Genomic DNA, 26,954 nt, shown 5'->3' on the forward strand with positions numbered 1-26,954 from the left:
CTCGGGCTGGAGCAGATGCACACACCGCAGGGAGCCTCATTTGTAGGAGATGAGCGTTCCCTTGTTTTATTTTAAGGCTTGCTCCCAGGCTGGGGAAAGAGGATGTGTCAGAAATCGTGGAGAACAGCGACAGCCAACCTTTCTCATGCAAAGACTAAGCAGCCCAGGAACAGCAAATGATGACTTGCACAGTATTTAATGGTTCATGGGAAAACAAGTTTCTCTCCTGCCTGCCCGCCCTTCTGGAGCCAGCTCCGGCAGACGTGGGCTAAGCCGGGGCGGCGTCCTGCGGGGCTCTGGAGGGCTGGCGAGGCAGCGATGTGAGCAGCTCAGCCCCCAGCACCAGAGCCAAGGCCGCGGAGGAGGCTCCGGAATCGCCCCTTGCTGATCCCGAAGGATCCAGTTGGCCCTGATAAATACCCCGCCCGGCCGGATACGGGAAGCACAAGTTCAAACGCAGGGTGTAGAGCCTTGGGCGGGTCCGGCAAATAGACCCTGTCTGCCACCCACGCCCCGCCAGCCGCGCGCGCGCGCTCGCTGTGGACCCGACCGGGTTACTGCGCCTGCGCGCTCCGGCTCCTGCCCCCCAAGACGCTTTCCGAGGCCTAGTGCCCAGTCCGCTGTCGCTTAGCAACGCACAAGTCACTGCCGCGGTTCTCCGCGCGCCCCTTTCTTGTCAGGGCTTACTCCCCTGGTCTTCCCGTGAGGCTCCTCATTGCCTCGTGGCAGGCCGTAGGAGCCCATGGAGGGAAAGGAGGAAAGGCAGCAGTAAGTGCTGGGCTTTGTTTTTCTATTTCCCCTTCCGAAAAATGTTTTCCTACTTGGAGGGTTAAGTGAGATCCGAAGGGTGAGTCTTCGGGCCATCAGGGCTTTTCCTCTGCCAATCCCCTTCCTACCTCTCATTTCGAGTATTGAGCGCAATAATACTTTTTAAAACGCACTGTTTACTGGGCACCTACTACGTATCAGGCACTTTACGTGCACAGCTTGGCCTAAAATTCTTGACGTCATCTTGAATCATCCACTACTTCTCACACCCCACATGTAATTTATTAGCAAATTCTGTAGGCTTTACCTTTAAAATATATCCAGAATCCACCACGATTCATCACTTCCACCGTCATTACCACCCTGGCCCAAGGACCAGCGTCTCTTACCTGTATACTGCAGAAGTCTTCACTGCTCCCCTCGCCCCTCTGCAGCCTCCTCAATGCAGTCTTCTGAGTGGTCATTTTACAACATAAAGTTAGATCACGTTCTCCCTTGGCCATTGCAGAGCAAAAGCTAAGGCTCCTACAGCGGCCAGTGGGGCCTACACAATGTGCGCCTTTGCCTTACTCGGCCCTGTCTGCTCCTTGCCTCCCTCTCCTCCAGCACTGAGGCCTCCCTGAGCCAGCTGCAGTGGTTTTCAAAGTGTGGTCCTCAGAACAGCATCAGCATCACCTGGGCGCTTATTTGAAATGCAGTTCTCACGGGCTCCCCTCCACAGACATACCAAATCAGAAACTCTAGGAGAAGTGCATAATTGAGTTTTAACAAGACCTCCAGGTGACTCTGATGTACCCTAAATTTTGAGAACTATTAAATCAAGCAGCTTGTTACAGCTTGTTATGGTGTGGAGCCAGGGGTATGTGCTTCCAAACCTGTATTTTTGTCACTAAAACAGTGGTTCTCAAATTTTAACATACATGAGAATCACCTAGAGAGCTGGTTAAAAGTTTCCTGGGAACCTGCCCCAGAGATTATTTAGTAGGTTGGGAATGGGACCTGTGAATATGTATTTCTGACAAGCTGACAACTGATGCCAGGGCGCTACTCCAGGAACTACGCTTGGAGAAGCACCGTCCTGAGGTCTGCTTCCAAGCTTCGGCATTCACACGTCCCTCTGCTGGAATGTGCTTCCTTAGATATCCACTTAGCTCTCTTCCCTCTTTCCTGTCTTTTTTCAGTTGCCACCTTCATAACTCAGCCTCCACCTCATCTAGAAATGCCACCTACCTCCCATATACATGCACTTCTTTCCCCTATGCCCTGCTTTAATTTTGTCCTTAGTCCTTAACACCGTCTAACAAACTATATATTTTACCTTTTATTTCTCAACTGCCTTACCCCACTGGAATGCAAGGCTCTGTTTCTTTTGTTACTCCTCTATCCTCAGTGCCTCAAACAGCACGGGACACATAGCTCAATAAATATTTATTGAAAGAATGAATTATTTAATGTTATTCTCACATGTCTCACAATAGGTATTATTGTCCTTATCATGCAAAGGATTGGAAACCAAGGCTCAGATAGTAAATGGCAGAGCTGGGATTCCAACCCAGGTCTGACTTATTTCAGAGCCCATTAGTATTTTTAACTGTGCTTTCCTTCTAGGAAGAGATTACTACAGAACCCTACATTTCACATCTATGAGTCAATCTGTAGCCACTCACACCACAAATCCTTCATCACATGAATGCATCAGTATGTGAACAAATAGCTACGGTCCTTTCCTTAAGGCCTGATTCTAGTACAAATTTATTGTTGGGTTACAACTATGAGAAGCAGATGGAAAAAAACTGATGCCAGAAGTCTACAGTGATAAATCAATTAAGGCCTTTAAATAAATTCATCTCTGGAAAGATAACAGAAAAACCTTCAAAGTAATTTACACTTTACCAGTAATCATTTTTTCCAAATCCTTTGCAGAGAGCAACTTCTGCTGGGATGCAGAGAACTGGAATACAAGGGTACTGAATGTCGTGTGTGTTTTGGATGAGGCTTGGGTGTGTACAGCTAACGCAAAGCCAGAGTGAAAAACTAGTCCAGCAGATTCACCAGGAATGTGTAAATAGTATAATGCCAATCTGTTTACCTGCAACAATCAGGACAATTGTCCGGATGTTGGGTACATAATGATGAATGAAACCCGATTGTCACTTTAATGGAACTTACTGGCTTGTACAGGATTATTTGTAGTGCTGACTAGAACACGAAAACAAAAAGTAGGTACATAAATGATAAATTGTAGAATGAAAGAAATGAACAAAGTACTAAAATAGAAAATACATGGAGTGGGGAGGGGGAAATCTAGGAAAAGTTTCTGAGACCTAAATGGTAATGAACCAGCTGTTCAGGGAGCTGGGGAAGAGCAGATGCCCTGAGGGGAGAGGAGACTGGCGTGTTCCAGGAACTGAGAGTAGGCAGGCTGGCTGGAGAAGGGAAGGGAGAGAGGCTTGAGTGGTTGAAGAGATTAGCTGGAGCAGGGCCACACAGTGCCTCAGAACTGCGATAAGGAGGAAGTGTTTTATCGTAAATGCAGTGGAAAGCCACTGGAGGCTTTTAATTGAAAAAAATGACATGGGGTAGAAGAGAGGGACCTGCTTTAGTCTGAAGTAAGGTAGGGCCATGGACAAGGCTAAACAGAACTAATCACTTTCTCTATAAATTTCGAATCTTATTCACTCACCTTCCATGGGTCAGGGCTTTGATTTTTTAAATTTCTATGTAAAAAGAATCTAAATTCAAATATTTTGTTCTTACCTTCCTTTACTTTTCAAGTACGCAAAATTTTAAAATACTCCTGTTACTCCTTATTTAAAAGGAGAAAAAATTTATAAACTATTCCTTTTAAAATATTTTTTAACATTTAAAAATTTCAATAATTTTTATTTTTCTTCCAGGGTAGTTATTAGAAGCAAAAAATGATGAAATTGGATTAGCTATTCTGATGTCTGCACAGTGGTCTTTTCCTGAAAAGATAAATAATAGTGCTCTTTTGGTAGCTTTTATAAGTTTGCCAGGTGAGCCTTTAAAATTAGTTATCCTTGTCCAGATAGCTAAATATACTAGGTAACTAACTCTTTTTTTGCGGTACGCGGGTCTCTCACTGCTGTGGCCTCTCCCGTTGCGGAGCACAGGCTCCGGACGCGCAGGCTCAGCGGCCATGGCTCACGGGCCCAGCCGCTCCGCGGCATGTGGGATCCTCCCGGACCGCACGAACCCGTGTGCCCTGCATTGTCAGGCGGACTCTCAACCACTGCGCCACCAGGAAAGCCCCTAGGTAACTAACTCTTAAAGATGAGTTAAGATTAGCATGTAACTTAGGCACATGAATAAATACTGTAAACATAATTTGTAAGAATGATCAAATCACTACTCTTAACTCCAAGCAAATGAATCTGTACACTACATTGGTATATGGTAATAACTAATCACTATTAACACAAATCTCTTTATCTTTTATATAATTTCAAATGACAGGATACCCTCCCAAATTTTAATTGCACCAGCCCCTAATAGTTATTAATAAAGCCTAAATTGTCTTGACACTTGAAATATATTTAAATCTAATTTTATGTAATTATGACTCAGCACTGAAATGCTCATTGGATAAATGATATACTATTTAATTCTGTTTTTCAGACAGCATGAAACAGAAGATGCTGGTATACTGTATGTAACTGAAAAAGAAGAAGAAACGAAACATGAAAAAAAGCCTGGAAAAAGTATTCAACATTCAAAACCATGTGTTGGGAGAGGACATGTATATTATGCTAAATTCATTAACACAAATGTAAGAACATACAATGAACCAGTTCCCTACATAGATCCCAAAAACGAGCCAGATGATCAGGTTGGATTCATGTTCATTATTTACAAATATAGATTTAGATTCAGAAGTGTTTTGCAGGATAATTTTGTCACAGACTACTTAAAGGATGTGACAGACCTCAGACTAATATTTTTTATAATCCAATAGTTAAAAGCAGTACGCTGGAACTATCCTCACTGATAATTTTGCATACAAACTATATATATATATATATATATATATATATATATATATATATATATAGGGAAGGAATCCAAATAATTGTTTTTCTAGATCGGGTCAGATTATAGTCACTCAGCGGTACTTGTGGGTAGGAGGGGTTATTGAAGAAATCTCTAATATTGTATTTGTGACAAATAATATAAAAATTTCCCATGATACTCAGTAATTCAGATACTTTCTATAAAATAGCTACCATTTATTGAAAGTGTATGAAGTGCTAGGAATGAGCTAAGTGTTTTGTATAAGTTATATCCTTTAATCTGCACAACTTCTAGGAGGTATTATTGGAAATAGTTTAGATGATAACATGCTCTAATATAGTAAATTAACATACCTGAGAGTACATAGTAAGCAAATGTCACAGTCATGTTTCTGATCCAGGACTGTTGGTTTAGACAAATCACACTTTTATTCACTATCATATTAAATATATTCCATTCTTTTTTTTAGAATCAGGTTCGTTGAGGTATAATTTATTGTATTAATTTCCTGTGTTGCTGTTACAAATTACCACAAACTTGAACACTGGCTTAAAGCAACACAAATTTATTCTCAACAGTTCTGAAGCTCTAAAGTACATAATCAATCTCATTGTCTATTGGGAGAGCTGGTTCCTTCGGGAGGCTCTAAAGAAGAATCCATTTCCTTGCCTTTTCCGCCTTCTAGAGGTTGCCTGCCTTGGCTCATGGCCCCTTCTTCAAAGCCAGCAACATACTGTCTTCAAATCTATGACCGACTTCCCTGCCTCCTTCTTCTAAGGACCCTTGTTATTATATTGGGGTCCTCAGAAGAAGAGAATCTGGGATAATCTCTCCTTAGCAAGATCCTTAATCACAGCTGCAAAGTCCCTTTTGCCATGTAAGGTTAGATGTAGTTGTGATTTAACTCAACATTTAAATGGAGATTGCTTTTCGTGAGCTCTCTTTACACTGATAACATCAACTGTTCTTGTCATGAAACAGCACACCATGGCTCTGTGTGTGAATATGAGAGTTTTTGGGGGCAGAAATTCCTGTAGTCAAATATGCTTTAATATCATGTAGTAAACCCTTACAGGGGCAGTTTTAAGGCTCTTTTGTTTTATAAACAAATAATTATTGAGCATTTAAAAGATATTGATAGAACATGCCTCTGGGGGAAATAAATGTGGTACAGAAATCCAGGTTAGTGAAGTCCTCATAATTCTTGCAAAAGTTAATGAATGACTCTCCTGAGCTCTAGTTCAAGGCCAAGTTTAAACCAAACTGTTAACCCATCCTGAACCCCATAAGGAAAAGAAGCTGGTCTGAGAAGAGAAATATGAAACATAAAGAAATTTAAAAATAAATCTAATTTTCTCTTGTTCCTACTTTGTAGGTGTCTTGAAAAAAATAAATGTACAGAAGTGTTAGTAGCTTGCTCTATCAACAAGACTGGGTGATAGCAGCAGTAGAATCTTTGTTTATTAGTGCTCAAAGCTCCATGAGTCAAAGACCTTAAACAGGTGGTGAAAGTGAGTTTGAAATGAAGTAAGAGGATAGGTAAGAGAGGTTCACAGTGGCTGAACAAGGAGGTACAAAGACCAAAGATGCATCACAGAGCTAAGTGTTCACACTGGGCGTGGAGTGAAGGGAATGGACATACTTAAACAAAACTAAACCTACCCCCTCCAACAACAACAAAAACCCTTAAATGTACTCATTACCAAGTACCCAAGGAGTAATAAAGAATGCTCATTTCACATATTTGTAAACTTTGTTCTTTTATTTAAGATGACAGTTTTCTTTTTAAAGGTTAGCTTGGTTTAAAAAAATTAACTGGCTTATAGTAATACTGGCTTTAAAATAAAAGTAAAGAAAATAAAGTTAACTAAATATTTCAATTGACATATATCTGTTGTCTTATGTATTTTGCTAAGATTATATCTTTAGAATACCAGATTGGTCGGTTTTATTTATTTACAAGATTTTTAAGTGAAATAATCAATTATACAGTTCTACATAGGGACATAAAATTGGTGGTGCTAAAAGAAGTAAAAAGGAGCTTTAGCTCAGTTATTTCCAATGAAAACTAATTTGGTTGTCTTTGTGTTTTTAAATATTAGTAAATATTGATATTTCAAAAAAGATTATACTGCGTCAGTATTTTCCAAAATGTATTTTTTTGGAGCACTAGTCCTTGCCAATGTGCTCAATAAAATAAAGTTCCGAAGTCACATATGTTTTGGAAAACCTGTATTTTTATACACCCTTCTCAGAGCGTCACAATTCACATTAGTAGATAAAGGTTCCTGAGAAATCCTGTGGTAAACTTGTTTAACTTGTTTAACTCAGTATTTGTCAAATTTCTTTAACTATGGAAACCTCTTTTATATAACACCTATTAATATGCTGCAGAACCAGTGCTCCACAGAACACAGTGCAGGAATAACTGTTATTGTGAACTGTTATTACGAATTGCTTAAAAAGAGGTATTTTTCAGCATTCTTTCTGGTCCACAACAAAACATAGAGGAACGTAGATACAGTGTAACTCTAGTGTTTGCTATAACACAGCAAATTTTTTAAAGCCACTGAGCTCCATTAAAAAAATATGATACTCTATGTGTAAGGTGTTGTCAAAAGTCCAGATTTCCCTAGGAATCCATAAAGTGTAATTTGATGTCCACAGATCACCACACCGCCACAAGCAGCAGCAGCCATCTTGGCCAGGGCGCCATAGAGCTTGGCACACCACCTCTTATATTCTCTTAACTGGTCCCTCCAGGATACCCCACTTACTTTTTACTACATTTCCCCTAGGATTCTCCCTTAGTTTCCCAAAGAATGGAAGTAAGTAATGTTTACTGGTGCCTTTCTGAAGGCAAAGGGCTGACAGAAGTGTAACATAGAGTGCCTCACGGTGGTTTCCAAATGTGACTAAGGGGCCCACAGCACAATGGCTCTTAGGCCTTCCAGCAGCCGGGGTTATAGGGAGCCTTGTCATCAGGAATCACCAGGCACCTCCCTACCATGGAGCCCCAGGGACGGTCATCCTGCAGCAGGAAAAGAGACAGGCTTTGGCCTGGAAGGGAGGACTTCATCCTCTCTCTGGGTGCAAAGTTTTGGGAACAGCTCTTTCTGTAGGCAGAACCCCCTCTACAATCTGCAAGATGTGGTCTGACCCCCAAAACCTAGGCAAAGCAATAACATAGAGGACCTTTCCCGGTTTGGTTTATTTAATCATAAATAATTCCACATGCACCTCTCAATCCAATGTAAGTGATGGTACACAGAGCAGTACATTTTTATTCTTAGTCTTTCTCTTCAGTGTGCGGTGAAGGAAAAAAATAAGCCTCTGCCTTTACCTTTTGTCTTATAATCTCTCTGAGCAAATGCTTGGACCAAAAAGGCATGCACATGTGCCTGGGTGCATACACACTCTCTTCCAGGAAGGAACCAGACTTTTCAGGCATAGGGCAGACTATCCAGAAATAGAAAAGATAAACACAACAGTTTTTGAACTGTAGCATTTCATTCTCCTGAAGTGAAGATTCATCCAATTGACAACACTAATCAGAACACTCACCGACTATAAGGGTCTTGAAGTCATCAATCACACTTCAGAAAAAACTGCTCATTATTTCCTTTATACGTATTTGTGAAACCAAAGAGACCATTTTGGTAAAATTCTAAATTCCAGTCATCTTGAAAGGTGAATTATCTCTGCTTTAAGGTAGCTTTTGCACTACACTCTTGTTTAAGAAAAAAATTGAAGTCTGCCAGACATCGTGGTTCACTTATTCCAGAGTCACTTCTCCAGTAACTTGGATGTTAGCAAAATAAGTTTCATATCAACAAAAGAGGATATAAAGAGTACGCCTTAAAACCTTGTCATAGAGGATTTCTCAGGATATTTACTTAGAGCCTCTTTATTTTTATTTTTGAAATAATTTAAATAAATTTGTGTTTATCTGGCTTTGCCTTCCACAGCAGATTTCCTATAGCAATGTAGCACAGAAATCAGAGGCATGCACAGACGAATGACGGACTGAATTGAGGCGGCTCTGCTACCTGTTAGTGATATACCTTGGGGAAGTTATTTATCTCCCAGCAGTTTTCTCATCTGTACAGTGGGTGTACCCACTTCATAAAATTGTGATGAGAATAAGTGAGAAAAGGCCTAGACCTTGGAGCATAATAAGCACCGTGGTAATCACAGAGTAGGGAAGAGCTGCAAGAAGCAGGCACTCTGACAACAGTAAGACGTGACTATTTTGAGCCAGAGAGTGAGAAGACACCATCTGTGTAGTGATATGTTCTAGAATTCCTAGGATCTACATCAAGTAGATGTAATTCACCTTTAAGTCCATTCTGAAAAATGAGGCATTGGCTGATCTTTCCTACTCTCCAAAATTCCCCACTTCCTACATTTCTTTGATTTCTGCAAACATTCATTTTTACCCCTGGTTACAGGTTGTCACTAGCCTGGAAACTGGCCCTCATTTCCAGTTGCAAAGTGAGTTCTGACTCTGTCTTCATCTGTGCAGGGCTTAGTGCTCTCTTTGGTTCATGTCCATCCCATCTTTTTCAGTTTGAAGATAACTTCCCTTAATGAAGAACCTAAAGTTGAATAGCTCTGACTTTCAGCTCTAAGCAGGGTACTCTTCTCCAAATTCTAAGCCTTTCCTTGATTTATTCCTGCAACAGAATTTTTTCCCACTGAACACCCTATTTTTGCTGCTTGGTATAGTTCATGAATCTCTTCTAAGCTTCTTGACAGTCTCCTGACAAGCTGACTCCATTAAAGTGCTTCTCCTTTGAATCTGATTTTGTGCACCGCTTGTACACACACCTGTCTCCTTGAAAACTAAGCTCATTTGAAAGCTAACTGCCTATGTAGCCACACAAGCTTCTTTAGATGCCTCCTTCTTTTTATATCAATGTAGCTTCAATTGTATTTTCAGAATTTAACTTATTAGAATCTCATATTTATCCACCTTGAATCATATTTTAAAGTCTCTGACAATGCAATCACAGTTGATCTTTTAAAAGGCTGATCTCTTCCCTTAAAGCCCCAGGTAGGTGTTGGAACATACCCAAGGTTACTTTCATTCTCTGATATCCAAGGACTCTGAGGTGTCAAGTTCCCTTTTCCCAAGGTTCTCTTCTACCTTATCAACCAGATTAAAAAAATTTTTTTTAGTCAGTACTAAGTTGAGTAACAATTCACCTCACTGCTTTCTGAACTTCTAAGAGATCAAACGTGCTAATGAAGAGTCTTCATTTCCTGCATACTTAGTTCAGGTTTTATTATCAGAAATTCAGTAACACTGGAGATATTTCTGCTTAGAACAAAGTTTCTCAAACTGAATCATTAGTGAGTTATAAATCAACGTGGACTGCAACCAGCATTATGAGATGAAATAGAAAAGTAATATAATAGAAAAATAGCCAAGTGCACCGCGTGTAGTAAGAATAAGTATTGTTTTGCAAAACCTCTAGTTTTATGTATATGTATGCAGTGGGTACTCTTGCATGACATAAAATGTACTTCGTGGTGTGGGTCATGGACTAAAAACTTTGAAAACCACCATCTTAGATGATAATACATTATTTGTATTGCCATAATGAAAAGTATAGAATATAAGTTTTAGATTAAATCATGTTTACTATATACATATGCATGCATGTGTACATATGCATACTTATATATATATAAATGGTAGTACAAAACATAGAAACATAACTATTTTGTTGATTTTTTACCATTCCATCTGTTGACAGAAGGTAGTTTAAGAAATTAGCAGCTGTATTTTAGCTAAAATTATATGATAATGCATTTTTAGATGCCTCTTAGGAAATACAGTCTTTATGAAAATATATTTAGTCCTAGATTTCAGAACCCTATTTTAGTACTAGAAAATCCAATAACTTGTTGAATCAAATTACTGAGCATCAAACACATGAAAATGAAAATGTCCTACAGTATCCAATTTTGTGTTTCCATTTTTTTTTTCCATGAAGGGTGACTGGTGGTCACATGGTAAAGGACTGGAAAATCCCTTCCAACCACCTTATGACACTAAGAGCACCCAGAGGAGTGACTTTAAAAAACCAACATGTCCATTTGTTTCTCCAGTCAAATACAGCAAGTTGCAAAAGCCTTCTTATGGAATAGGTAAGGTTAGCAGTTCTCCACTGTCTCAGGTTACTGCTATCAAATTAAGATGTATTATACGTGCTTGCACCTCCTGGGAAAATTAGTCCTCTACAGGAGTTGAAAATATACATGCAGCAAATGCAGCCCTTGACAAGTTTGTTCCTCATCCCTTCCTAGTGGATAACTTAGCTCCAAATATGTTTAATACAACATAATAAAAATTGTAATGTTCATTGATAACACCAGCTTCCAAGTCAGAAATTTAGTAGCATTCTGCTCATTATTGCCAGCAAACTTTAAAAATTGTAACTGTTAGGCAACACTATAGAGCAGTATTTTTCAAAGTGTGCATGGAGGGGCACTGGTTTTTGTTGTTTGTTTTTGAATTTTATTTTATTTTTTTATACAGCAGGTTATTATTAGTTATCTATTTTATACATATTAGTGTATACATGTCAATCCCAATCTCCCAGTTCATCCCACCACCACCACCACCACCACCACCCCGCTTTCCCCGCTTGGTGTCCGTATGTTTGTTCTCTACATCTGTGTCTCTATTTCTGCCCTACAAACCGGTTCATCTGTGCCATTTTTCTAGGTTCCACATATATGTGTTAATATACAGTATTTGTTTTTTTCTTTCTGACTTACTTCGCTCTGTATGACAGTCTCTAGATCCATCCACGTCTCTACAAATGACCCAATTTCGTTCCCTTTTATGGCTGAGTAATATTTCATTGTACATATCTACCACATCTTCTTTATCCACTCGTCTGTCAATGGGCATTTAGGTTGCTTCCATGACCTGGCTATTGTAAACAGTGCTGCAATGAACATTGGGGTACATGTGTCTTTTTGAATTATGGTTTTCTCTGGGTGTATGCCCAGTAGTGGGATTGCTGGGTCATATGGTAATTCAATTTTAGTTTTTTAAGGAACCTCTATACTGTTCTCCATAGTGGCTGTATCAATTTACATTCCCAACAACAGTGCAAGAGGGTTCCCTTTTCTCCACACCCTCTCCAGCATTTGTTGTTTGTAGATTTTCTGATGAGGGGCACTAGTTTTTATGATGTTTATAGCTACTGCTCAAAAAAACAGAGGAAGTCAAATAAGTTTTGGAAAAACTGAATTTATAAAGTTAAACAGTTTTGTGGTTTTTTTTTTTTAACTACAGAACTCTTAAAACCCTGATTCTAAGCATAAGCATAATGAATTTCCAAGAAGAGGGATAAAGAATGCTATGTTTTCCCAATATTGACAACTTTACCTTTTTTCAGATCATCTCACATGACTGGTATCCCACAAAACATAATTTAGGAAATACTGTTCTATACAGTATTCATACATTTTGAGATCTAAAATTTGTTTTACCTGACAATGTCATTATAATAATCTAGGTCTTTCACATTTATTCAAGTTGTATCTGTTTCTTAACCCAGTACTACTCATCTCTACCGCAGGAGTAGAATTTTTAGCAAGTCTTAAAGAAGTGCAGGATCAAGTCCAAACAAAAATGGATTTATTGAATACCCGCTCTGTTCTCACCCCATACAAAAGTTCATGAGATAAACATCAAATTTTCTGAACACGACAGTGGGCAGCGAAGGATTACTTTCAGACGTCAACAGTCCCTCAGTTTTAGCCTTCTGGCCTCTGTGATTGGCCACTCTAGTTAAGGATACAAAGGGAAGCTAGATTGAAGGTCAGGATATTAGAAAATGGTCATATTTAACATGATTTCTACCTCAAGGGTGGTAGTTAATAGGGAGGGCCAACTATTAGATAGTCTATAACAATGGCGTCTCTTTTAGAAAGGTAATAAAGTTTCCAATTCTGATTCAAGATGGTAGACTGAGCACAAACATCTAAATCCCCTGCCTCCCAGGACCCTATTGAATGACAGCAAAGCAGTCAACCCATAAAGGACCCATAAAGGTGAAAAGAATGGAAGGAAGAGCTTTCTGGATTTTGAGAAGCAATGGAAGACTGTTGACGGATAAAAAAGAGCAAAGAAGCAATAGCCTAGAATATACAGAAGGAGATGCAGTGAAGAGCCATTCTGCCTGAAAAAAAACAAAAGTATCTGAAGGCTCAGTCAGCAGACAAAGCATAACAGAAACGGGGGAGGGGAGAATCAGAGGGTTATTTGAAAGTCTGTTTCTTAAATAACTGCTCCAGTCATGAGCACTCTACCCTCTCCCAACATTAAGAATGCTAGAGCCCATTGTCTCAGCTAGATGTCAACTACCACACTAGTTACTTTAGTATTTCAAACTGGTCTCCTATCCTATTGTTAATTTATGAATGGACAACCAAAGATTAGAATTATGCCAAATTATATTTTTTTAGGTCTGGAGAATAAAATCAAGGAAATATCACAGAACATAAAACAACAACAACACACAAAACCTTAGAAAATATGAGAGTATAAAAGCAAAATGGAGAATCAGTCTTGGAGGTCCAACTTTTCTGGAGCTCCAGAAAAGAGTAAAAATGAAGGCGAGATAATTATATCCACACATAACATCTATTAAGCATATACTATTTGCCAGGTACTTTATGGAACTTTCTAAATGTTTACTCATTCAATTCCCACACCAACCCTATGGCATATAATAGTATAGTAATACTATTAATACTCTCATTTTTCAGATGAGAAAGCAAGCACAGAGTTTAAATAATTTGCCCAAGGCTACACAGCAAATAATTGGTGTTTGAACTTAGTCTGACTCTAGTACCTGTAAAAATAACCAGTACTCTACACAGCCTCTAGAAAAATAATAGGAAGATAGTTTCCCAACATAAAGAATAGCCATTGAAAGGGTCTACTGAGTGTATGAAGGGAAAAAAGATACACACCTATACATCATTATGAAATTGCAAAACAATAATTATAAAGAGAAGATTCCAGAAGTTTCCATTAAAAGAAAACTAAGTCACCACCTAAGGAATAAGTATATGGAATCAAGCAACACGGATGGAAGAGCACAGTGGAGTTAATGTCTTCAAAGGTCTCAGGGGAAATCATTTTTAACCTAGAAAAGAGGATTTATTTGACGTGTACACTAGAACCTTTTTCTTCCCCAAGTGGCACTGGGCATTGGACCCACTGAGAAAGAAATATAGTCCTAGCACAACATTTGGCTCTTAAGTGAACAACATTCATGGAATTGTATTTTAAGTGCTACTTAGTAGTTAACTTTTAGCGTTATTCTATAGACACAATATGGAAAATTTAAATATGGTTACAGATCAGAATTATGTTATCAGCTTTAAGAAGAAAAATAAATATACAGTTGACAGAAGATGGGAAGTAGAAGAGGAGAAGGGTGCTAATATCACTATTAACATATGAGTCCTCAAGAGAGACTACCCAAAATAGATGAAACATGGAATAGAAGATTAAGGCTGAAGTCAAAGGAGTTAATACAAGTACCAATTTCTCTCTCCAGCCCTGGCTTCTTTCCTGAGCTTCAAGCCTGATATCCAACCAACTACTTAACATCTCTTCTTGGATAATTAATCTCCTTTTCAAGCTTAACATGGCTAGAATAGAACATTTCATTTCGCCCATCCAAACCTATCCCCCCATCTCAATTAATGTCATTTCTATTCCCCCAGATGCTCAAGTTTTGATACCTAGAAGTCATTCTAAAACTCCCTACCCTCTACAGCCAATCCATCTTGACACATCTATCTCCAAATTCTATCCCAAATTATCTTACGAATGTAGTGAAGCCACTACTGCCCTGCTTCCTTTCTTCCTCCTCCATAATGTTTTCCACACCATCGTCAGACAGATCTTTTAAAAACATGAAGAACATCACTCTTCCCCTTTGGAGGCTTTAGCTACTTCTCACTGTTTGTAGAGTAAATTTCAAATTCTTTGCCATGGCCTACATGGTCCTATTTGACCTGCCAAATCTACCTAAGCCTCCTATTGCTCCTGATAGCTTGGCATGAGGATTCAGAGAAGGGGCACATAACTCAGACCAAGGAGGTAGAGAATACTTTCTGAAAGTCATGCTTGTTTCAGAACCAATTTATGCCTGTGTACTTGTTACTGTATTTCTATAACTTAATTACACATTATAAATTAAAATCTGAGTAAGAAAAAAAGCAGTTGTTTCTATAAAACATTCAAAGTTGAATACTTTACAAAGACTTGCTAAAAGGTTAATCACTAACTTTAAAAATGCTAATTAAGCATGGGTAAAATAACTATAAAAGAAGAGCTAGAGGGAATTTTTTAAATCTTGAAAGACGCTGTACTCATTTTCCTTCAAATGCATCCTTAAGTTTCCATTCTGTGTTAAAGAAACGGAAAATGAAAAGGACACATTAGGCGTGGGGTTTGTGCAAGAAATATAAAGTGGAATTCCAACCAACAGGTACTTCCTCAAAGAAAATGCCTTTGCACGTCAATAAAATTTTGGTGAATGAACTGGTTAAAGGAAAATAAGTATGGTTTACATAATTTTCTATGATTCTTTGCCTTAACTGACTTTTTTGTTAACTAACCAGTCAGGTCTCAGTACTTTCTCATAAGGAGCAGTTGTTTCTTCTCTAGTTCAAATAAGGGATGTGGTGGAAGATGAGACAGAGGGATAGGCTTTGTTCTAGGATGATCAGGCAGGGCCCGGTCATTTCATAAGGGAACAACCATAATCAGTGTCTGTAGGTCTGTCAATTTTCCCTTAGAGGAATCCTCCAAGCCTCTGCCTGGAGTGGAGGACAGAAAGTCTGGGAGTCTCTCAAACAATCTTCAGTTTACAGCTTCGACTTGTACCACTTCCCATGCTCCCTGCCTCCGAAGCATCTGATGCCTCCAATTCCCGAGCCTCAGTGGAAGGCTGTGGCAAGAATTGGCTTGATTTTCACCCCTCCCTCCTCCTCCGCAAGCCCTTAGCTTCCAGTTTACTGGACTCTACTCAACTCAATTGCCACTTATCCATCTGCTTTCCAGCTTCCAAATTTGTTAATATCTTTGCTCGCATTTAGTTCTCTTTTTTCCTTAAGGCTTTAAGCCCTTTTAATTTCTTTACTATCATTGTACTATCTTCTTCCTCTCTCTCTCTGTGTCTGTTCTTTTACTGGTATTTCTCATTGCCAAAATCATTATTATATTCCAGGTCCTACCACTATGCCCAGACTCAACAAATATTTATTGATTAGTTTAATGATAATTACATATTATTCAACAGATTAAAGTCATAATGTAATTTTAACTAATATACACACCACAATATAAACCTGCAATTTATTCATATTTTAGGCGGTGTTTGGGTACTAGATGAGAATGATATTTAAAAGAAAATATTTTATGTAACATTTAAACTATAGTATAACTAGTATATAAACTAGTCTGTATATGCCAGATTTTTAATGTATATATATGTGTGTGTATACATATATGCATATAGACAGAAAATGTGTATATAAACATGCATTAATAGCAAAAGTCATCTCATAGTCATTCTGTTCCATCAGCCCACTTAATTACGCCTGGTTTTTGGCATTTCAGCAATGTCATCTTGTACTGATAATGAAAGTGCCCTTTATGTCTTGTACCACCACACAATTTCCTGGCTGCCATCCATGGTCAGTTCAACAAACGGCTATGCTCCATCATATCTGAGTCCCTGTAAGAATGAGTGTTCACTTTGGGTTTTATATAATAAAACTTTATAAATTGGAAAAGCTGATCTAATTGGTAAGGGAGGTGTTTCATACTTAAATAAAACTTTGTTTATCAATTACTTGATATTTTAACATTCTTTAAAATTGTGAATTCAGATACGGTGCTAAAAATATTTTTCTAAAATAGGTTTTAGTTTGTGTTGCTTCTTTTGCATCAAGGTATAACATAACAATGATTTCTTGCTACAGTTGTATCCAAGTTTCTCTTTTTCACTGTATTGTGAAAATCTGTACTGTTATTTTTACATTAATAATCCATTTATGTAAGATGAAAATAAATACTACTTAGAAGAATGGGGTTTCTAATAGAAAAATAATACTGATAAATGTTTTTTAAGTAGATACAAATGAAAAGTTAAGAAAATTTCTCAAAACAAAAGCTGCTAAATCCGCATCAATATGAGGAACAAGTTGTGTGTTTGAATAAATCCTGGCTTTGTTGATAAAATATAGATGGCTAGACACCAACTTGTTTGGTGTATCCTTGTTTGGAAAATTCCTATTTTAATTAGAAGTTTCCAAGAAACAGAGAGTGAATTTCAAACATTCTTCATAGACTTTGGCTTACTTTTTGTAAGCCTGATCTAACAAGGCTTCTTTTAAGTAATTATTTTGGGTCCGATTTGAATTCTTAAGTAGAGTAACCACAAAGAACTTGAATATCTTCTTTGATGTTTTCCCACTTAGATGATCTTCACTATTGTGGGCTTCTTTAAAAATCACATATATTTGCATAAATGAACATGGTAGTTATGTCTACTTTTAATAGGTATAATGTCTGGGTAAGTAACTTCTTTCTATAATAGTTTAGATTACCTTTCTTGCCCCTTTATTGGTCCCCATGAAGATTTTTTTTTAAGTTATTATTTTCAAGATTCTGGGAGGTTCTAGATCACTATATAAAAGATGATTCATTTTAATTGATTTAATTGACTTCCTTCTGAAGTCTTTCTGTTTGTTATCTGCATAAGAAGTCAGTCCAACATTTAGTTGCTTAAAACAACAATCATTTTATTTGCTCATGATTCTGTAGTCTGGGCTGAGCTCAGGTGGGCAGTTCTTTGGCCATTCTTGCTGGTGAGTACTTGAGCGACTGAATTTAGTTGGTAGGTCGTCTGGGAACTGAACTCAGCTGGGACACTGGAATGATTGGGCCTGACCTTCTCCGTTTGGTCTCTGCGTGTGGTTTCTCCAGCAGGGTAGATGGAACTGGCATAGTATTGCTTCTGCCACATCCTATTGGTTGAAGCTAATCACAAGGCCAGTGCACATTCACAAGGGGACTGTACAAGGATGCAAATACTGGGAGGCCTGATTCTCTGGGGTCACCAATGTAACACCTTACTTCAATGTCTTTAAGTAGTCCTTTCCATGAGAGTTTAGGAATGGCCAACTCTTCATTTTTCTTTGTCTGAAAAGGTCTTTAAATTGCCCTCACTAATAGATGAAAGTGTAGCTGGGTATAGAATTCTAGATTCATAGTTACTTAGCTTTCACACTAGGAAGGTATTATTCCATTGTCATCTGGATTCTATTGTTATGTCAGGTCTGAAAGCAGTCCAGTTTTTAATCCTTTGAAGGTAACTTGTTTCAGTAGAAGATTTTTTATGTTCTATGGGGGTCTTTGTATACAGAAAGAGATATTTATTCATGGTTAAATTAATATTCTAGTTTTAACATTATAAATTTAAAAATATTTCTTTAAGCCCTTAATTTTTAAATATTGTATAATATTAGAATAGTAAGTTTCACTTGTTCTTTGGTGTTTAACTCAGCTTGAACAAATGAAATACTCCTTAACAATGACTTATTTACAAACATAGTCAATTAAATTCCATTAATATTTTAAACTGCATTTGGTGATTTAATTATATTGTTTTCCTCTTAACACTTTAAATACCTAACAAGGAAAATGTAGAACTTTGACCATCAAAACCTTCCCAAACAATTAAAAAATTCTTGTAATAAGAGCTAATGAGACCCTGATACATTAAAAAAAATTTTTTTAAATAAATTTAAAAAAAAAACCTTCCCCAAACAATTAAAAAATTCTTGTAAATCTAATAAATTAAACCTATATAGTAAATACATATATGTCAAACATTTTAATACTCTTTATAAACTTAATCATATTTCCCTCAAACTGTCAACACTAGAAAACTATCAGATCAAATTTTCTTCTGACATATTACATAACAAATTATAGATTTAAATGTATTTGCTTTATCATCTCTACATTTAATCCCAAACCTTCCCAAAATTAAAAGACTTACTGAATATTTATTTTAGAAGAACTGTGTTGGTTGGTAGAATACTGGTTTTGAATATTAATAAGGTATTAAAGTATTTGTTTTGAAAAAAAGTTACCCTGTGACCAATCTTTGTTACCCTATATGAAAAATATGCAATATACTATTTGTATTAAATCTAGTTTATGGCGAGGCATTTTTGTTATCATTACAGAGGGCTTTTAATGATGATAGAGATTTTGCTCTATGCATTTCTCTCACTAAGACAAAGTGAGAGAATTCAATTCATCATACTTTAAGTTTTCCTTATAGTAGGTGGATATGACCTGTGTTGTCCAAGGACAGGTTCCTGTGTGGGAAATTGCTGGCATTGGATTCTAGGCAGGTAGGAGGCATAAAAGTTTCTAGTTTGGGTCAGCTTATTGTTTGCCCCAACAATTATTGCCATTAATGGCAGCTGCCCTGTTAAAAAATTGCCCTTGATTGTTTTTGACAAATACCTTTAGGGGAAAGGCTATTTACACTAAGAGAGGCTGAGTCATTGTCTATAAAGACAAGCCCTAGGAATGGAGTTTCCAAAGAACTGCCAGCCAGGTTAAATAACAATTCTTTGAGTTCATGTTTGTGGGAAGTTCCAAAGCCAGTGGTTCTTTCCAGTGGCTGCTAAGCTTCTTGCTGATTTTCACCATAAATTCAGGGCTGTTAGTTTCCAAGGCTTATGACAAGGTGGGGACAGGGGCATGAAAACTGGGCCAAAGGCCTGCTTTTATTACAGAGATTAAGCCATTTTTCTTGAATAAATGCTTCTCAGATTGTTGCAAGCCTTTGGTTAATTTCCAAAGTTCTGAAAATTTGATTTTGATTATTTTTGCCAATGTTCTCATTACTTTTATGGAGAAGCAGTTTTTTTGGAGGTTTTTACTCTGCCATTCCCACTGATGTCCTATCCCTTTTAGTTTTCATGCTACAAATATTTTTTCCCAACCTATCATCTCTGTTAACTTTGCTCATGGTGTACAGAAATAAATTTTGATGTAATCAAGTTTATTAAGTTTACACCTATGGTTTGTGCATTGGGTGTTTATGATGAGTTTTCCTACCCTTAGGTCACAAAAATATTCTCCTACATTTTCTTCTCTTGGTTTTATCATTTAACCTTCCATAATTATGTATTTAACTCTATAGCCCAGCTTTATGTGCAGTATTAAATAGGGAACCTATTCCATTTTTCTACATGCAGTGAACAAGCTTTCTGGATACCATCTACTAAACAATCTACACTTCTGTCATTAACTTGGGAGACCTCCTTAATTGTATGTTAGGGTTCCCTATATGAATAAGTCTGTCTCTGAACTCTCTGTTACATTCCTTAGGTTAATTTTCAGTCCTTGGATCATTACTAAAATGTTTTAATGATATAGATGTTTACCTTGTCTTAATATCTGATAGGGAAATTCCTCATTCTTTGCTCTTCCTTTTCACAGTTAAGCTCTCTATTTATGGACCTTTATTTTTCCATTTCAATTTTGGAATTTATGACATTTCTCAAAATATCCAGCTAGAACTTTGATTGGGTTGTGTTGACATTATAGATTAATTTAGGAAAAACTGTCACCTTTACAGTAACATACTATCCCATCCTATCTAAGGGAATGGAAAGTCTATTCAGCTCAATTTTTGTCTTTGAGTTAAAAAATTTTCTCTATAGAGATCTTGTGAAGTCTTACTTTCTAGAAACTTTATACTGTATAGTTTTATTCCTACAGGGACTGTATCTTATTTTTCCTTTTGTTTTCTAGTAGGTTATTTTTATTATAGCAAAATGCTTTTGATTTTTGTACACTTATCTGCTTGCCTTGCTATACCCTTATTCTCATTTTTTTTTTTTTTTTTTTTTTTTTGCGGTACGCGGGCCTCTCACCCTGTGGCCTCTCCCACTGCGGAGCAACAGGCTCCGGATGCGCAGTCTCAGCGGCCATGGCCCACGGGCACAGCCGCCCCCGCGGCACGTGGGATCCTCCCGGACCGGGGCACGAACGCGCGTCCCCTGTCTCAGCAGGCGGACTCCTAACCACTGCGCCACCAGGGAAGCCCTATTCTCATTATTGATTCTAGTGGTTTTTCTATTCAGGTAATTATATTACCTACAAATAATGACAGCTTTTTCTTTTCCTTTGCAATCATTATACTACTTTTTTCATTTTTTATAATATTCACCAGAATCTCCATTAATATGTTAAACAGTAGAATTTTAGTTCTGAGTTATTATAGGTGTAATACTTATTTTTCTGTTCTTTAGTCATTGTCTTTTTAAGGAGGCAAAACGTTTTGTTATTTTCTTCCATATACCTTAGGCACCCTCCTTGATTTATTTCTATTCTTATTTGTGTTCTTCCTCTAGAAATTTTTTGAAGTGGTCTGTTTATGGGGAAATATTCTGAGGCCTTCTTTGCCTCCCAATATTTTTAAATTTTGGCTTTATGGTTAAATGACAGTTTGGTTGGATATTAAAATATTAAAATTCCAGGCTTAAAGTTTTTTTCCCTTTAATATTTAAAAAATATTAATAAGTTATTATGTGTCCAATGTTGTCAAATTTGATATAAATCTGCTTCTTACTCCTTTGTAAGTAATCTACCTCTCCTCTTTGAAACATTTAGAATTTTTTCTTTGTCTCAGATGACCTTAAATTTCTCTATAAAGTGTCTTACATGTGAGTTATTTCTTATCTACCATACAGGACTGGGAGGAGAGTGAGTCAAGTGAGAGGTCTAGGGTGCAAACTGTAAGGAGGAACTCACTCCCAGGATCATGCAAGTGCCTCCTTACATTTTGCATCCCATGAGCTTCACCTGCCTCATCTTACTCCTGGCCCTGCTGTTTGGTAATCTGTGAGCCCTTTCAATCTGAGGTCTTTGGGCTTTCTTTAATTCTTATGTATTTATCATCTTTATTTCTTTAAACATTTCCTTTTCTCTGTTTCTTCTTCTAGGTTTCCTGGATTCTAGTGTTGGTATTTCTACCATCAATGTCTCTTAGCTTTTCTATCTTTATTTCTTTCTCCTTTCCAGATTCCTTCTGAGAAAGCTTCTCAGTCAGATTTTCTAGTTCATAACTCTTATTTTTATCTCACCATTTCTACTTCAACTATTATATTTTTATTTCTAATATTTTACATGATTCTTTTTTATGACCTCTTATTCTTGCTTTATATTAAGAATACCTCCTGTACCTTTGAGTATATTTGTTATGCTTATTTTATTCTTGGTACATAGGTTCTAATAATTTTGCTTCACATAGTGTACGTTTTAAATCTTATTGTCTTTCTTTAACAGTGTCTCTCTAGTTTATCTTAGGTCATATTCCCCAAGGGGAATTATCAGCCCTGTGTGGGCAAAGGCTAAAGACCAGGGTCTGGCTTGTGTACCTCTCAATGAATTTAAGGAAAGAAGATGAAGGTCAGGCTGGAGAGGGTCAGGCCTAACAAAACCAGTTTTGACCATCTCCATTTGTTGTCCCTATTTGAGACCAATCCTCTACTCAGGGCTCCACTCCTTTCCCCTTTAAACTCCTAAAAAGAGGCATCACCGAGAGAAGGCAATCTCTTGATGTTTTTAATCCACCAGCACTGACAATTGCTCTGGGAATGCTGGAGAAGGAAATGCCCAAGGGGCTGCATGCATCCATTTTCATCAGCTCCTTACCCTGGAGGGATTTCTGTGCTGCTCCAATGTTACTAAGTTGACAACACATGGCTAGACGGTTGCTGCCAGTTTCTGCCGCCCTGAGGCTAACAGTGATCTTCCCAAAGCAATGTGGGAGAAAGTCAAGAGCAGATTTTAAGAGCTCTCCCAACCTATTCTCTACTGTCTACATCTGATCTCCCTACCCTCCAGCCCAAGCTGCCACCAACCCTTCATAGCAGTTTACTAAACCCTTTGGTTTTCTCCCAGCATTTTGATAGTTCATCACATTCATGCTTCTCCTCTTCCATGGTTTCCCTTTTGTCAGGATGCAAAAGAGCTTGCCCCTTGCCTAACTTAGAAGTCCCTTTCTAATTTGACCTAGCATTCTAGAGACTTTATAAACATTGTCTTTAATCCTCACAGCTCTGAAAGCAAATTATTATTATTCCCATTTTAGGGAGAAGAAATTGAATCTCATTGAAGTTAAGTGATTTGTCCAAAGTGACACAACTAGGAAATGCAGTAGAGCTGGAATTTGAAAGCACGTCTATCTTATCCCAAAGCCCATGCTTTGGATACTCCATTAACCCCACCTGATTAATGCCTAAATTTAGAACTGCCTCATTTTATTCAGAGTTATCAGACTATGTTCCTGGAAACACTAACATTCTGTGAGCCAGACCATGGCGTTCACCCCAAAACTGATAGTCTTTTCTGATTTGGTGGAAAAATATAACTTATGGTTAGAATTTCTCAACGTAATAGTTGTCCACAAATTTATGTTAAATCTTTGGCACCTACTCTCTTTTGTGTGCTAGCAAATCCTAAAAGAAAGGTAATGATTAAGTAGAAAATGAGTTTTGAGTATCTGATCTCAATTAGAAATCAAGGAAATGTTATCAATTAGCATTTTTCCCTGCTAGCTAGAAAAGACTGCCATCTCACATTATGTAATGTATAAATATTGGAATAATCATTCTAGCTAGTAAAATTAGGTTATATCAATGTCTGAATATTGAATTAAATTCATGAATGCTTAATAAATGTGAATTTACTAACATATTTTTCCTCTTATATATTCTCCCTAATTTTAAAGTCATGGTTTTTCCAATTTAAATTTTATTTTTTAATAGTTAATACAGGCATACAGTACAAAATTCAAATGGTACAATAGGGAAAAGAGTGAAAGTGAATCCACTCTTCTCCACCTCTGTCCTCCAGCCAGCTAATTCTCTCCCCCTGCAACAACCACTGTTATCAGTTTCTTGTTATCACTCCATAGATATGGTAGGTGTACATATTATCTTATGTACATATTTTTCTATAAAAGGGAGAAATTTTTAATTTTTTCCTTGACAGAATTTTATGTCACTAAACTGGGTGTTACTCTGACTCCTTACATAACGTAGTGTGCTAAAAGCAAAACTAAAGTGAGTTTTTAAAATTATTAAAAATTTTAAACATAGAGAAACCAATATAATGAACCCCTACATAGCTATTACACAGATTGGAAGATTATTTAAAAGCGATTTTTAAAGAATTTAATACTCTCACAAATTTTCAGAGCCTTTGTCAATGGGAAATGAAAAGAATTGTGTGTTCAAGTGCAGTAGCCCTGGAATCTTCCAGTTCATTTGTCAGTGCTAGCAGGGAGCAACTTACGCATAAATTTCTCAAAGCCTTTTCAGTAGTAAAAATAAGTTGACAAATAAATTGTACTTATGCTTTTCCTAACACTTTGGTTGGCATATGTGCAAGAAGCAGATCTAACAGTTGACTTTTAAAAGCCATTATTACATTATTATTAGTTTTTAAAATTACTAGCAATTCCACCTGTGGGGCTAATTTGGTTGTTTTGATTTGGTTCTTTTCATGGAGAAAGAATGATGAATCTATTATTGTATTATTTAGATGTGTTTAGGTAACCTTTCATACTTAAAAGAATTTAGTTTCGTTAACATTTTTGATAAAGCAAAAATATTATAAATACTGATTACATTTCCATATACAAATCTTTTATCCTGACTTCACAAAATCTCTTTTCTCCCCTTAGTTCCACTTGCCTCTCCTGATGCATCAGCAGAACCCCAAAAGAATTTTATAGAACGCATCTCTTTTTCACATCAATATGATGCCAAGAAAACACCCAGTGAGCCTATCCGGGGAAAGGTAAGTCAGTATTTAGAATCAATTACTTAATACTTTATGATGGGATAGATTTATGGTAGAACTCTAAGCCTTTCAAGTCATAATCATATTTCTCAAAGTTGATTTAAACAAACTAACATGGTTATTAGGAGGATAAAATCTTAACCACATGTCATAGTCAAAACTAAAGAATGATGTCATAATTTTGGATCAGTCTTTGGAATTTGGTTCAAATTATTAAAATCATTCACTTAAGATAATATCAAAGCAACCTGCTAAAGTTTTTGATATGCTTATGTATGTGTGTGGCAGGGGGATGCATATAAGTTTTATAAATTGAACAGTAATGTAATAGTCAATTGCTGGATTTTTTCCCAACTACAGATGTTTGTTTTCATATTTCACCATAGCTAATAATAATATTTCACAACAACTATTAGTTGTTGGAAGTAATAGACGTTTATGATGCAATCATAAATCCTTAGGTCTATGAACTGCAGTTTCTATCGTATCCATAGTAACCTGCAGAGCAAGAAATGAAATTGGATATGAATAGTCTCATACAATTCAAATGACAGAAAAATTGAGAATGGGAGATAATGAGATGCTGCTCCTTTGACTTTCTGTTTTTCCCTTCCTGTTCATTTTCTGGTGCACCCTTGTTCATAATTGGTTTAAATGGTTCACCAATAATTATTATGCTTCCGTCTTCAGTTTCGAACTAAGGTGACAGCCAATGAAGAGGCAGAGAAATAAATGCCTGCTTCAATCAGGACTTGAGCTAATACATGAACTCAGGTCACAGCTGCATCTTCCAGCAACTTGTGTGCCCTGGTTAATGTCAACTTTGTTTTCCTTTCCAGCGACATGGAGTTTTTGTGCAGACAGAGATAAAACCAGGGAGTAGGCCAACAGTTCCTAAGAGAACAGAGGTATTACTGAATGCTCCAGGGTCATGCTCATCAGAACAGTCCAAAAAAACACAGAAAGGAAACTCAGCGGAAAGCAAAATGATCTCACCCGGTCTCTGCCGACAAAATTCCCAGGAGTTGTTAGAGACTAAAGCTCACTTATCAGAAACAGACGTCAGAGAGGCAGCCAACACATGTCCCAGAAGTCTTGAGAGAAGGGAGAAGACTACAGACGTCTTTCAAATAACTGCAATAAAAGCTCTTCTCATCAGGCATGATTCTTTAAGTCCACCAATAAAAAGTCAGGATAAACTACCTTCTTCAAATAAAAACATAGTCCTTAGAATGTAGACGATTTCAGAATCATCATACAGGCCCTCACATTTGCTTTTTCTGTTATCAATAACCTCAAAAATGACAACTTACGTAAATGGGAAAATGAAAAAAGGTAATAAAATACACCAAAAATTTAAGTGTGGTCTCCAATGAGTGATGGATATGAGACATATTTCTATGTTAGATTGTTTCTAGCCATGGCTCTAGAATCAAACTGGGGCTGGAATTTGGGCTTCACCACATAGAGGCTGTGTGACTTTGGGTAAATTACTTAACCTCTCTAGAGTTCAGTTTCCTCATCTGTAAAATTAGGATAATAGTAACTTCATAAGGATATTGAGCATGAGATCATACACATTGATCAGTGATCAATGTAATCACATTATCACTATTACTATAATTAAAATTTCAATTTAAGGATAACATTCTCCTATAACCTTGAATTCTCCTCCTTATTCTAAAACTTTGAACCCTTCTATATACAATTAAGAGTGTAAAAACAAAAAACCTTTCTCCCAGTACAAGATACACACACACACATATTTTTTTTTTTTTTTTTTCTGTACGCGGGCCTCTCACTGCTGTGGCCTCTCCTGCCGCAGAGCACAGGCTCCAGACGCACAGGTTCAGCAGCCACGGCTCATGGGCCCAGCTGCCCCACGGCATGTGGGATCTTCCCGGACCGGGGCACGAACCCGTGTCCCCTGCATCGGCAGGTGGACTCTCAACCACTGCGCCACCAGGGAAGCCACACACACACACTTTTAATTGAAAGGCATGAGTACACAGAATATCAAAATATTTCCTAAATTGATTTCTATTTTATTTAAATTATTTCTAGCACTAACTCAACCTTTGCTTTTTGGCAGAGTTTGGTATGGGTAATTCTACCAGTTATTCTATTTGGTACATTTTGGTGTGCCAAAAATGTATCTACTATAAGCTGTGTTATGTTGCACACAAGTGGAAGTAGGTGAAGTATT

General features: G+C 37.3%; 1 protein-coding gene across 1 annotated transcript; it reads left to right on the plus strand.

Moving 5' to 3' along the window:
* Window positions 1-742: 742 nt before the first annotated feature.
* On the plus strand, window positions 743-25,986 carry CIMIP6 (ciliary microtubule inner protein 6; the record flags this gene model as incomplete). Its single annotated transcript, XM_082851442.1, has 5 exons — window positions 743-768; window positions 4,408-4,618; window positions 10,803-10,956; window positions 24,630-24,745; window positions 25,588-25,986. 5 exons carry the CDS (start codon window positions 743-745, stop codon window positions 25,984-25,986), a joined length of 906 nt encoding a protein of 301 aa, XP_082707568.1.
* Between the last annotated feature and the right edge of the window lie 968 nt (window positions 25,987-26,954).

This window comes from Leucopleurus acutus (genome assembly GCF_964270905.1).
Source record: "Leucopleurus acutus genome assembly, chromosome: 12".
Lineage (NCBI taxonomy): Eukaryota > Metazoa > Chordata > Mammalia > Artiodactyla > Delphinidae > Leucopleurus > Leucopleurus acutus.